Here is an 11,256-nt window from a genome sequence, read left to right as displayed (position 1 = left end):
GAGCTGGGTGAGCACCCCTGGAGCTGGGCGAGCACCCCAAGGAGAGCAGGCAAGCAACCCCAGAGCGGGGTGAGTACCCCTGGAGCTGGGCGAGCACCCCAGGGCAGGCAGGTGAGCACCCCAAGGAGCGGGGTGAGCACCCCAAGGAGAGCAGGCAAGCAACCCCGGAGCGGGGTGAGCACCCCTGGAGCTGGGCAAGCACCCCAAGGAGGGCAGGTGAGCACCCCTGGAGCGGGGTGAGCACCCCAAGGAGAGCAGGCAAGCATCCCTGGAGCGGGGCGAGCACCCCTGGAGCTGGGCAAGCACCCCAAGGAGGGCAGGTGAGCACCCCTGGAGCGGGGTGAGCACCCCAAGGAGAGCAGGCAAGCATCCCTGGAGCGGGGCGAGCACCCCTGGAGCTGGGCGAGCACCCCAAGGAGAGCAGGCAAGCATCCCTGGTGCGGGGTGAGCACCCCAGGGTGGCCGGAGGGTGCCCAGAGAGCGAGGCAGGGAAGAGGCAGCCGGCAGCCCTGGCTGGGCCGCGTGGCCGCGTGTGCAAGCATGTGTGCACGCGTGTGCACACGTGTGTGCCGAGGTCTGTGAGTGACACCTGCCGTCAAAGCTCTGCCACTTCAGCAGAGCCCGTCACACCGAGGTCCCCACGGGCCACCCAGCTCAGCAGCGGGCCATGCCTGGCCACCCGGGCACCCTGGGGTGGGTGGGGGGCCATGACAGGGAGGCGATGGGCACAGGGCAGGGGGTGGCCCACGGCGCTCAGAGGGACGCCACCCCGCTCGCTGCCCTCCGGCACCTCCCACCTCACCCTGGGGTGCTGGTGAGGGGTTGGGGTGGCTGTCCCCCCCCCCCAGGTGTGGGTGCCCCCAGCCCGGGCTGGGAAGTGGGATCCAGCCACCCGCTCGCCACTAGACAGAGCTCCGAGTTCAGCCTTGCTTTGCCCATATAGAGGGGGTGGTTCTTCTCCCTTGCCCCCCTGCCTGTGCCCACGCGTGTCCCTTGTCCCCTTGCAGTGTCCCTCCTGCACGTCCCAGCCCCAGCCTGGGAAGTGCCGCAGGAGGGATGAGGAGTGGAGCGGGGCCCCCTCCGGCTCCTGGCTCATCGTCCCGTGCGGCGTAGCCTGCTCTTGCTGCTCCGAGACAAACACAGCCCTGTCGTCTTGCTTACAATATTCTCATAACTTGCATTATTTTTTAAGTTTTTAAAGTGTTCAGTGTTACTGCATACAATTACTGCCTCGGGGACACGCTGAATGCACACAGGCATCCAGGCTCCCCTCCCTCCCCTGCCCACTGACCCCCCCAAATCCTCTTTCCCTTTTGCTTTCAGGGACCTCCCGCGTTCAGGGCCTGACTCGTTTCCACCAGGCACAGCAGATCGTGGGGAAACCTCCTTCATGCCTTATCTCAAGCTGTTTTTGTCCTCCCCCAACAGCAGATCATTTCGGGCTGTGTTTTGCTACTTAGCCCGGCATTGCAAAACCTCCATCCAGTAAACCTTTCCCCTTCAAGCAAATAAATAAACTCCTGAAAACTGGTCTCACTCTGCTTCCCCACGCCACCCCCAGCCCACACATTGCACGATGCAGCCCGGGGATGGGAACGTGGGGAGCAACTGCCTAATTCATCTCCAAACCCTAGCTGGTCTCCCAAGAAAACAAACAGATCCCCCGTGAAAAACAAGCTGGGCTTTGCAATACTTTCTTTTTCCATCCCTCTGCTGGGAAGGATGTTTGAGGGCTGAGTCCCCGGATGATGTAAATCCATTATGTCAGGATCTGGCCGCTGGTTTCCACCCTGATATCGCCCCTTTCTCACGGAGTGCTCCGGGGACCCAGGGCTCCCTCAGTGGAGGTTTTTCCTCCACCTTCCTCCACACCAGCCTGGCTTTCCCACGCTGGCGTTCGCTCCCTGGGACCTGGCTCCCTTGCAGATGTGGTTTTCCAAGCATCAAAATCTCCATTGAACATCGATGGTCGCCTGCCCCGTGAGCTCCTTGCACCTTCGCAGGAGGTGGTGGGCACCCATGGGGTGCCACGGCTTGTGCCCCACAGCGGGCAGCTGCCTGTTGCGGCAGGGCCAGCCCCACGGAGCCTGGGAGCCTCTTCCCTGGCTACAAGGCAGCTCCCCCTGACGTGTTGGACATATGATGTTTTCTCGAGCCCTGGAATAAATAACCCCCCGAACGCACATCCTCCCACGCAGGCGGCCAGCTCCTGCAGCCCGCGCTCAGCTGCACCGTCCGGCGCTGCGCACCGCGTATCCCCGCACCGGCGAAGGCGCAGGAGAGGTAAGGGGGTTTCCTCCGTCCCCAAGCAGTCGCCGCGGGGTTGTGGCGATGCCACAGGTTCGGCTCCAACCGCTGTCTTTGGTCCCTCACTTTGCTAATTCCCAACGGGGTCTGGGCTCCAGACACCTTCTCCCCTCTTGCTCCGGCTGCGTGGCCGGGCCATGGGACGGGTTGTGTCCCGCTCACCAGCAAAGCAGGCAGGTCACCCGGTGCGGCAGGACGGGCAGGCAGGGCTCCTGGTGCATCGTCCAGGCCTCCGCTCCCTGCCTGCGGAGCAGCGGAGGGACGGTTGCCATGCCAGCTCCAAAAGGCATCCTGAAAACCCTTGGAAAAGCTGCATCTCCACAGTGCGCTGCCCGAGGCACAGCCCCAAAGGCCGATCTGGGGGGCAGCGGGCTGCATGGGTGTCCTAGCAGTGCAAAGCCTGTCCCAAAGCCCCGCAGGGAGTGGATCACCTCCATCAGGAGCTTGACACCCCCGTGCCCTGCCCTGCATTACCCCCGCGCACTCCCCAGCCATCCCACAGTTCACCACGAACCAGTGCTTGCAGCCCCGGGGAGCAAAATGCGTCCAGCACTGTCTGCAAGCGGTCAAGCAGGCGGGCAGGGTGAGGCCAGCGCTGGCGCTGCTCCGACAGCCACAGTGGCCCCGGGCTGGGCTGTGCTCCATGGATGACCTGTCAGCAGTGATGGATGGAGAGCTGAAGGCAGCTCTGGGCCCGCCGCCTCCCCGAGGCAGGTGCTTTGCTCTCGCCTCTGCCAGTTGCTGCCTGGCCGCAGCCTTGTGTTCACGCCTTGCAGCCGCCGGGTACGGGAGAAGCCGGTTTCCCGACGGTGACCACGGTGTCCTGCCACGCCGTGCCACGCCGGGGCCATGGGGCCACGGGGGGTCTGCTTCCCCGTGGCTCTGCTCGTCCTCGCAGCCGCAGGAGTCGGGAGCCGGGAGGAGGGTGAGTGAGGATGTGCATGGCCGTGGTGGGGAGGTGTCCCATTGTGGGGTGCGCATGTCCCTGTAGGGGATGTCACGCTCCAGCCCGCGCAGCAAGGATCCCACCTAGCCCACCTGGGTGTCCATGCTCTGCCCCGCAGGACTGTGTACCCTCCACGTGCTGGTAGCCCTGGATGTCACCGACTACCAGCAGTCCAACCTGCAGCCCTACCTGGAGCAGGTGTTGCGGGACCTGGCCGCGCTGGACCACCTCACCTGCAGCCTGCTTGGCCTGAGCATCAGCCTGCAGAGCACGCAGCGGGAGGGGGACACCCTTTTCCAGGACCAGCTGCGGGAGCCCTGGGTGGATGTGCTGCAGCGTCTGGCGCGGGCGCACACCTTCCAGCGCTCCTACTTCAACCAGCCCGCCTTGCAGACTTTCCTCGGCACCCTGGCACGGCAGGCAGCTGATGCCAAGGTACGGCACCGGCACGGCCATGCCCATTGCTCCCCGAGAGTCTGGGGGATGCCGGGCGCTCCCGCTGCTGGGAGATGCTGCAAAGCACCGGCCCCCCACTCCTCACCCAGGTGCTGCTGGTGTTCACGGATGGGCTGGATGATGATGCAGGGAAGATGAAGGAGGAGGCAGTATCAGCTTGGCTGCAAGGTGGGGTAGCAATGGCTGCGTGGGGCTTGGTGGGGTGACCCCTGTAAGTGGGTAAAGCTGGTGGGGGCCAGGGGCAACCCAGTGAGGCGTGATGCTCTGCGGCACCCCGTCCCCTCCAGACCAGGCTGACATGCTGGTGACGGTGGTGGTGAACAACGCCACGGGGCTGGGGGACCTGCAGCAGCTGGAGTTTGGGCGGCAGCTGGGGAGCGGGCAGCAGCTCGCCGTGGACATGCCGGAGGCTGGCGGGCATGTGGCACAGGAGCTGGTGAGGAGGAGCGGCGGTGGGGTGGGTGTCGGGGTCCCCGCGGGCTCTGAGTGGGGATGGCACCCTCTCCCCGCAGCTGGCCCTGGCAGAGCGGACGTGCTGCCAGATGTGTCCCTGCACGTGCGTGGGGCTGCCCGGTCCGCGAGGCCCCAGCGGCCCCCGGGGACACAAGGTAATGGGCTGGGGGAGTGGGGGGGTGCGGGAGGAATGCCCAGCCCTGCCGACAGCCCGGAGCAGGGCTTAGACCTTTCCCTTTGCCACCAGAGGGGATGTTTCCCCAGGCCCCCCACCATGCCTGCAGGAGAGCTGTCCCATCCTTCCCATCCCTCTCTGCTGGGACGGATGCGTGGGCTCTGCATCACCCAGCTGGGCTCCCAGAGCAAACCTTGATGCTGGGGCTGTGCCTGCCTTGATGCTGCTACCACGGTGCTGAAGCGTGGAGCAAAGCAGGGGGAAACCGAGGCCCAAGGGGTGGGTGGGGGGGTCTTACCACACTCCCCCAGCAGAAGTGCACCCCTGCGCTGCATGCGTAGCCCTGGATCCCTTTCCCAGGGCCAAGAGGAGCCCTGGAAGCTCAGCTCAGCTCAAGCCCTTCCTCCCCCAGCCGGGAAGGGAGCCCAGCTGTGCTGGCTCCCAGCCCAGGGTCCACCACCGGGCTGGGGGGTCACAGCTGCCTCTCCTAGGGTCTCTCTGTTTTAGGGGGTGACAGGCAGCAAGGGGCGCGCTGGAGACGAGGGCGAGCACGGGCACAGTGTGAGTTGGCTGTGGGACCCCTGGGGGTGGAAGAGGGTGGCCCTGGGGGGGTGAGGGTAGCCCTGTCACCACATTGCCACCGATGGCCTCCTGTCCCCTCCTGAGCGCAGGGGGAGCAGGGACTGCGAGGTCCCTATGGCAGCCGAGGGATACAGGGATGCCCCGGACAGTGTGGACCAAAGGTGAGAGGCCGTCCCAGCCTGGCGCGTCTCCATCCCGCAGCAGGGGTGCCCACCACTCCCCAGCTGCTCTCCTCTGTCTCTTTGCAGGGCTTCGTGGGTCACCCTGGGGAGCAGGTATGTCCCTGCCTCGTGGTTTATCCTGTGGCTTCTGAGGGCACCGATGGTGGCCAAGGCCATGGACAGCTGGCAGTGGCAGGGAGACCTCAGGGATGGGCTGGGAAGAGAGGGATTGGGGAGGGGAATGGGAGATGGTCATGAGGGATGGAGGGGTAGGATGGCCTGGGGTGCTGGGGGAAACGGGGCAAAGCTGGGACCTGGCTATTCCACCCTGTGGTGTGTAACCTGGCATCAGACCATGTCACCAACGTTCAGGGACCTCCTGGAGATGCTGGCTATGACGGCGTGGATGGGGAGCAGGTGAGCTGTGCAGCAGAGCATTGTAACAGCCAGCCGGGGCAACCATCCCTCCACCCTGGCACAGCTGCCCGAGCGGGCACGGGCACGGGCACGGGCATGGGAACAGATTCCTTTCTCCCCCCAGGGTGAAGTGGGGACCCCCGGCTGTCCTGGAGAGAAGGGGTCCCAGGGGAGGCAGGTGCGGTGCTGCATGGCTGAGCCTCGGCGAATTGCTGCCTCCTTCACCTGCCGCCCAGCTGCTAAATCCCTTCCTCCTGCCTTCACCTAGGGGCAGAAAGGCTCCAGGGGTGCCCGGGGTGAGAAGGGGCCCCCAGGCCCTCGCGGAGAGGTGGTAAGTATGGGCTCACAGCCCTGGGACTCGACAGGGAGCTGGGGGGTTTGCTGAGCCCCCTCTCTGCTCCCTAGGGGCCACCCGGGAGGAGAAGCCCTGAGCCCGGTGTCCCAGGGTGGAGAGGAGATGGGGGTCCCCAGGTAAGGGCTGGCAGGGGCCAAAACAGTGCTTGGGGATGCCGGGTGGCAGCAGCGGAGCAGCCAGTTGGCAGGACCGTTTTGGGGGTGAGATGTGCGGGGAGGACAGCCAGGAGCTCTGCTTCCCTCTCAATATCCATGATTTTCAGGGAGATCCAGGCCAGGATGGTCCCCCGGGGCCAGTGGGACCCCCAGGTCCCCCCGCTCACCCGGTAGGTGACACGAGCATGGGGGCACCAGGGTCCGCACCAGGTGTCCCTGTGCCATGTGTCCCCGTGCTGGGCACGCGGCCGCTGACGGCGCTTCTCTCCGCAGACCTCGTGCCAGAAAGGGCAGCAGGGGGTGCAGGTAGGGCTGGCAGCGCCCGAGGACACGGGGGTCCGTTTGCTCTGGGGGTCGAGCACATCTCCCCAGTGGAGCCTGAACCATCCCGTGTCTTCGCAGGGCAAGAAGGGGAACCGCGGCAGCCCCGGCCCCGGGGGCCAGAAGGGCTATGGAGGTGCCCAGGTGAGGCCAGGGAAACCCCTGCCAACCCTGAGACCCCCGGGGTGGGCATCCCTGCTGCCTGCTCCGCTCTCCCTTTGCAGGGGCTTCCAGGGTTGCGGGGGTTGAAGGGTGCCACCGGCCGCCCAGGGAGCAGAGGACTTCAGGTGCCCTCCCCCCTCCTTGTGCTGGGGTCCCTGGTGGGTGCTTGGGACGGCCACCCCAGCCGCTGGCCGTGCCGGTGGGTGCCCACCCCACGGGTGCTCTTTGGCATCCTTGATCCAACTTTGCCTTTCGCTCAGGGTCTGCCCGGAGCCGAGGGCTCCCAGGGAGCAGCCGGCCCAGCCGGCCCCAAAGGGGAGAAGGTGAGCGATACCGCAACATGGTGTTTTGCAGCCTCCCCCCGTGCACCCCCAGCCTGCAGCCCCACTTTCTCTTCCAGGGGCAGGCAGGAGCCGAGGGCAAGAGGGGAAGTGTGGGACCACGGGGGCCCAAAGGTGCCTTGGTAAGGCTGTGCCTCTCGGGGATGTGGCATCCTCCCCGGGGGCTCTGCAGCTGAAGGAGGCACGGAAAAGCCATGGCCAAGGAAGCTTTGGGAAGAGGGTTGTTTGTGTAGGTCCTACAATAATCTGCTTTTGGGATTTTTCTCCCCTCCCAGGGCGAGAACGGGTGTGACCAGAGAGGTGCTCCAGGGAGGAAGGGTGCCAAGGTACCGGCAGCACGGAGCAGGGGTGGAGGCGGGTGGGATGAGCATGGGGCAGAGCTCTGTCCCTGCCTGTGGGTCTGCTGGGGGGTCCCACCCAGCCCCACTCAAGTGTCCTGCTTCCCCCAGGGTGCTCGGGGCCTACCGGGATACCCCGGCACTCAGGTAAGTGGGTGGGGGTCCGGGAGGTGACATGGGGACCTCTCTGGGGTCCGCCTGTCCAGGCTGTGGGGTGTTGGGAAGGGCAGGGTTGGCTTCCTCTGAGTGTCCCCCCCAGGGTGATGGGGGTGAGAGAGGATCCCCGGGGGACAAGGGCGTGCGAGGGCTGCCCGGGCGCAGGGTGAGTACGGCGCAGCCCCCTCCCCACTCCCCTCTGCCGTGCCCACCCGTTCAACTCCCCGGGTTTTCCAGGGCCACCCCGGGAGCAGAGGAGAAGCAGGCGGCCGCGGCAGCACGGGACCTCCGGGAGAGATGGTGAGTCCCTGCAAATTCCCTTTCTCCTGCCACATTTTTGCCTGCAACCAGCCCCAGTGCTCGGGGATGTGTTCCTTGTTCATATTTCCTCTTAATTTCTCTCCTCTCCGGCTGCTCCAGGGCCCAAAGGGCTCGCCAGGCATTCCCCCATCCACGGTACGGGATGCTGGTGTAGGGCTGGCTGGGGATGGGGGTCCAGCCTCGAGGGGTGTCCTCAGGGGACTGCGAAGATCTCGGTGGCTGCCTGGCCCTAGCAGGCCTTGCTGGGTTTGCTGGGAAGAGCTGGGCAGGAGAGCTGGGACTGACACTGCTTCGTGCATCCCTCCAGCCTTGCGAGCTCAGGGCTTTCATCCGCCGGAGCTGCGGTGAGAGCCTGGGAGAGCGGCGGGGGTGGCAGGGAGGGGACGGGGACCGGCTCAGTGGGGGGACACTGGCAGAGGGGGCGGAGGGATGGCTGGATGGCGGAGGCACAGCCTGTGGGTGCATGCCCGGAGGATGCCCAGAGAGATGCAGCAGTGGATGGGTGGGCACGGGTACCATGAGCATGGGGTGTCACGAGGGAGGCTTTTCCCGCAGCCCCTGAGGTGCCGCCGTCCCCTCGCAGTCACCACCTCGCCCTCCTGCCCGCTTTTCCCAACCGAGCTGGTTCTGGTGCTGGAAACCTCCTCCACGGTGCCACCAGCTCTCTTCTCCCGCATGAAGGAGCTGCTGACCCTGATGTTACAAGACCTGCAGGTCTCCCCGCTGGGCTGCCCGGCAGGGGCTCGGGTGGCTGTGCTGGCCTACGCGGCCACCCCCACCTACCTGCTGCGTGCCGGGGAGGTGGGGAGTGGGGCCGCACTGCTGGGGCTCCTCCGCCGCCTCTCGCCCACCCGATCCTCCCGGCGTGGCCGCCTGGCCGCCGCCATGCGCTTCGTGGGGCACCATGTGCTCAAGAGAGTCCGGCCGGCCACCCTGGGCAGGAAGGTGGTCATCTTCATCACCAGCGGCCAGAGCCAGGACCTGGAGGGCATCGGGGAGACAGCCCTGCAGTACGAAGCCCTGGGCATCGTGCCGGCGGTGCTCACCTTCAGCCCGCTGCCCAAGGTGGTGCAGGCTTTCCAGGTGAGCCCCCGGGGGCTGGTAGCTGCTCCCCCTCATCCTTGATTCCCCCCAGCCCTCACCCCCTGCTCCAGCTCTGCCTGACCACCCCCCGCCCCCAAGGTCAACAGCCTCTTCCGAGTGGTCCAGCTCTCCGCGGAGGAGCCGGCCGGGGATGCGGCGGTGCTGCGGGATGTGGTGCTGCCCTGCGTCCTCTGCTTCGGTAGGCAGCCCCGGGGCGGCACCAGGGATGGGTGACAGCTGGCTCCGAGGCTCAGCCTCCATCCCTCCCATCCCCAGACCTCTGCAACCCTGAGGGCTGCACCGCAGCCGTGCTATCCCCTGACCCCGTGGACGTGGACTTGGCTTTGGTGGTGGACAACGCAGCCCCAGGGATGCCGGCGGAGAGGCTGGAGGCTGTCGGAGAGCTCTTCTACTGCCTCCTGGGGCACCTGCAGCTTGCGGAGCTGGATCCGGTGCAGCGCGGCACCCGCGTTGCCTTGGTGCTGACCGGCCCCTCCACCCCCGGGCAGGGTTTGGCCGAGGTGCCCTTTGGGCTGTCCGGCTCCAGGGAGCAGCTCCAGGAGCGCCTCCGCCTCGCGCTGGTGCCCAGGGCAGCCGCGGCATCCCTCGGCGGCACGGTGGCGTGGACCCTCCGGCACGCCTTCCCGCAGAGCGCCGGTGGCCGGCTCCGCATCCTCTTCGTGGTGGGGACGGGGGCTGCGGTGCTGTGGGACAGGGAGGCGCGGCAGGCTCTGGTCCCTTTCGCCTCGTGCGAGGATTTCGGGGTCTTGGTGCTCTCCCTGGGGCGAGCTGGGACGGAGCAGCCAGAGGCAGCATCGCCCGAGGCACTGCCGGCGTGGAGGTACCACTCCCTGCGCCTGGGCTCGGTCCACCCACCCGAGATGGGGTACGCGGAGAGGACGGTGATGGGCTTCCTCAGGAGGCTGAGGGGTGAGTGGTGGTGGGGACGCCTTGGGCTGGAGCATCTCCATGTCCCATCCCTGGCTTCTCCAGGGGTAGGCAGCTTTGGCCCCCAAAACCTCCTTACTGGCACCTCTGTCACACCTCCCCTATCACTTCTGCTCTGCAGTGGAGAGCAGCCAGCGCCCCAGCACCCTCGGGTGCCCCTGGGAGCTGCCCCCCACCGGTGCCAGGACCAGCAAGCCCCGCCTGAGGACCCCCGCGCAGTGAGTGAGCGGCACCGGGGCCGTCCCCTGCATGTGCATCCCTCAGTCCCCTGCGACATGAGTTGGGGGTCTGGGGGGTTGCGCTTCTTCCTGAGGAAGGGGTCCTCCACCCCCCCAGCATGTACTGGGGGGTTTGCTCTGATTTCCCCTCCCAGGACCCCCAAGGTCCCAGCCGTGTCCCCCACCAGGATGCCCACAGCACCTTCTGGCCCCGGCAAGGGTCGGAGAGCTGCGGCCATTCCCGGACCCTGCGCCCTGGACAAGGACCCCGGCAGCGCCTGCGCCAGCTTCTCCGTGATGTGGTACCACCGGTGGGAGACGGGATCCTGCGAGCGCTTCTGGTACGGGGGCTGCGGGGGCAACGCCAACCGCTTCGGCAGCGAGCGGGACTGCATCCGCGCCTGCGTGGACTCGGGTAGGTGAGGGTGGGCATCCCTCCGGGGACCGGGGGGTGGTGGGGTACCCCCAGCCCGGGCAGGAGGCACGGCTGAGATTTCAACGCTGCTGCTTGGCTGATGCTGTGACCATCCCGGGCAGGTCCTGACGGAGCCAGCGTGGGCGAGAACAACATGACACAGGGTGAGGAGCATGTGAAGGGGGGGGGCTGTGTTTTTAGAGGGGGTGACTCGTGAGCAGAGAGCAGGCAGGGAGGCAGGCAGGGCTGCCAGCTCATGTACCGGCTGGGTCATGGGGTGCATTTCCCGGCATGCAACCATGCCACGCGCCCTGGCTGTGCTGCAAGCGTGCTGCCCACCTTGCAGCCGCCTGCCTGGAGGCACAGGACGCAGGGCCCTGCCACTCATTCTCACCTAAGTGGTTCTTCGAGGGCCGCCAGTCCGGCCGCTGCTCGCTTTTCTGGTACGGGGGCTGCGGCGGCAACCGCAACCGCTTCGAGAGCCGGGAGCAGTGCGAAGCAGCCTGCCTGCCCCCGGGCAGGGTGAGCCCCCCGGCCCTCAGCCCTGCCAACGCCTCCGCCTGCACCCTTGCACCCGGCTGCCAGGGCTGACACCCCTCCAGATGGGGTCCAGGGTGCCCCTGGTCCCCTGGGATGCAGCACCCGGAGGCACGGCGCTCGCCCTCTGCAAACCTCGCCTGCCCCCGCCTGCGCAGGCTCGAGAAACAAGGACACTTGAATTATTGCACAAGGACCTTGGGGTCCTGCCAAGTTTCTGACAGCTCATCTTCAGCTGCTCCATCATGGGGTGAGGAGGTTGAGCCGGTGGCGGGGGTGCTGAGCCCTTGCAAAACTCCGCACACCTCCTGCCATCCGCTGCGCCAGGAGGACGCAGGAACCCAGGGCAGGCTGGTCAGCCTGGGAGCCTTTAAAATAAAAACTGCACGATGTTTCATGCTTGCTGGTG

The 11,256-nt window shown here is 66.5% G+C and overlaps 2 protein-coding genes across 2 annotated transcripts in view; both read left to right on the top strand.

Annotated features, from left to right (window-relative positions):
* Positions 1-11,256, top strand: part of REEP4 (receptor accessory protein 4) — a 37,686-nt gene that overhangs the window by 11,186 nt on the left and 15,244 nt on the right. The window lies entirely within an intron of this gene.
* LOC142048062 (uncharacterized) lies at positions 1,884-11,246 on the top strand. Its single transcript, XM_075074585.1, has 32 exons — positions 1,884-2,283; positions 3,084-3,232; positions 3,372-3,688; positions 3,799-3,877; positions 3,997-4,145; positions 4,222-4,317; positions 4,845-4,898; positions 5,009-5,080; positions 5,168-5,194; positions 5,453-5,497; positions 5,622-5,675; positions 5,766-5,828; positions 5,903-5,968; positions 6,115-6,177; positions 6,281-6,313; positions 6,410-6,472; positions 6,553-6,615; positions 6,751-6,813; positions 6,891-6,953; positions 7,107-7,157; positions 7,281-7,316; positions 7,429-7,491; positions 7,563-7,625; positions 7,746-7,781; positions 7,954-7,990; positions 8,230-8,729; positions 8,829-8,928; positions 9,006-9,659; positions 9,799-9,895; positions 10,051-10,310; positions 10,433-10,474; positions 10,657-11,246. The coding sequence occupies exons 2-32, from the start codon at positions 3,157-3,159 to the stop codon at positions 10,899-10,901; spliced, it is 3,630 nt and encodes a 1,209-aa protein (XP_074930686.1). The 5' UTR covers positions 1,884-2,283; positions 3,084-3,156; the 3' UTR covers positions 10,902-11,246.

Source organism: Phalacrocorax aristotelis, chromosome 24, assembly GCF_949628215.1.
Source record: "Phalacrocorax aristotelis chromosome 24, bGulAri2.1, whole genome shotgun sequence".
NCBI classification, from domain to species: domain Eukaryota; kingdom Metazoa; phylum Chordata; class Aves; order Suliformes; family Phalacrocoracidae; genus Phalacrocorax; species Phalacrocorax aristotelis.
Note: the sequence above shows the minus strand (reverse complement) of the source record. Positions and strands in the feature narration are given on the sequence as shown.

Bases quoted from the DNA above. Each gene is read 5' to 3' on its own strand.
- LOC142048062 (XM_075074585.1), top strand. From the start codon at position 3,157: ATGGGGCCACGGGGGGTCTGCTTCCCCGTGGCTCTGCTCGTCCTCGCA. The intron at 8,730-8,828 runs GTGAGCCCCCGG...CCCGCCCCCAAG, and splicing joins AGGTGGTGCAGGCTTTCCAG to GTCAACAGCCTCTTCCGAGT. The intron at 10,311-10,432 runs GTAGGTGAGGGT...CATCCCGGGCAG, and splicing joins CCGCGCCTGCGTGGACTCGG to GTCCTGACGGAGCCAGCGTG.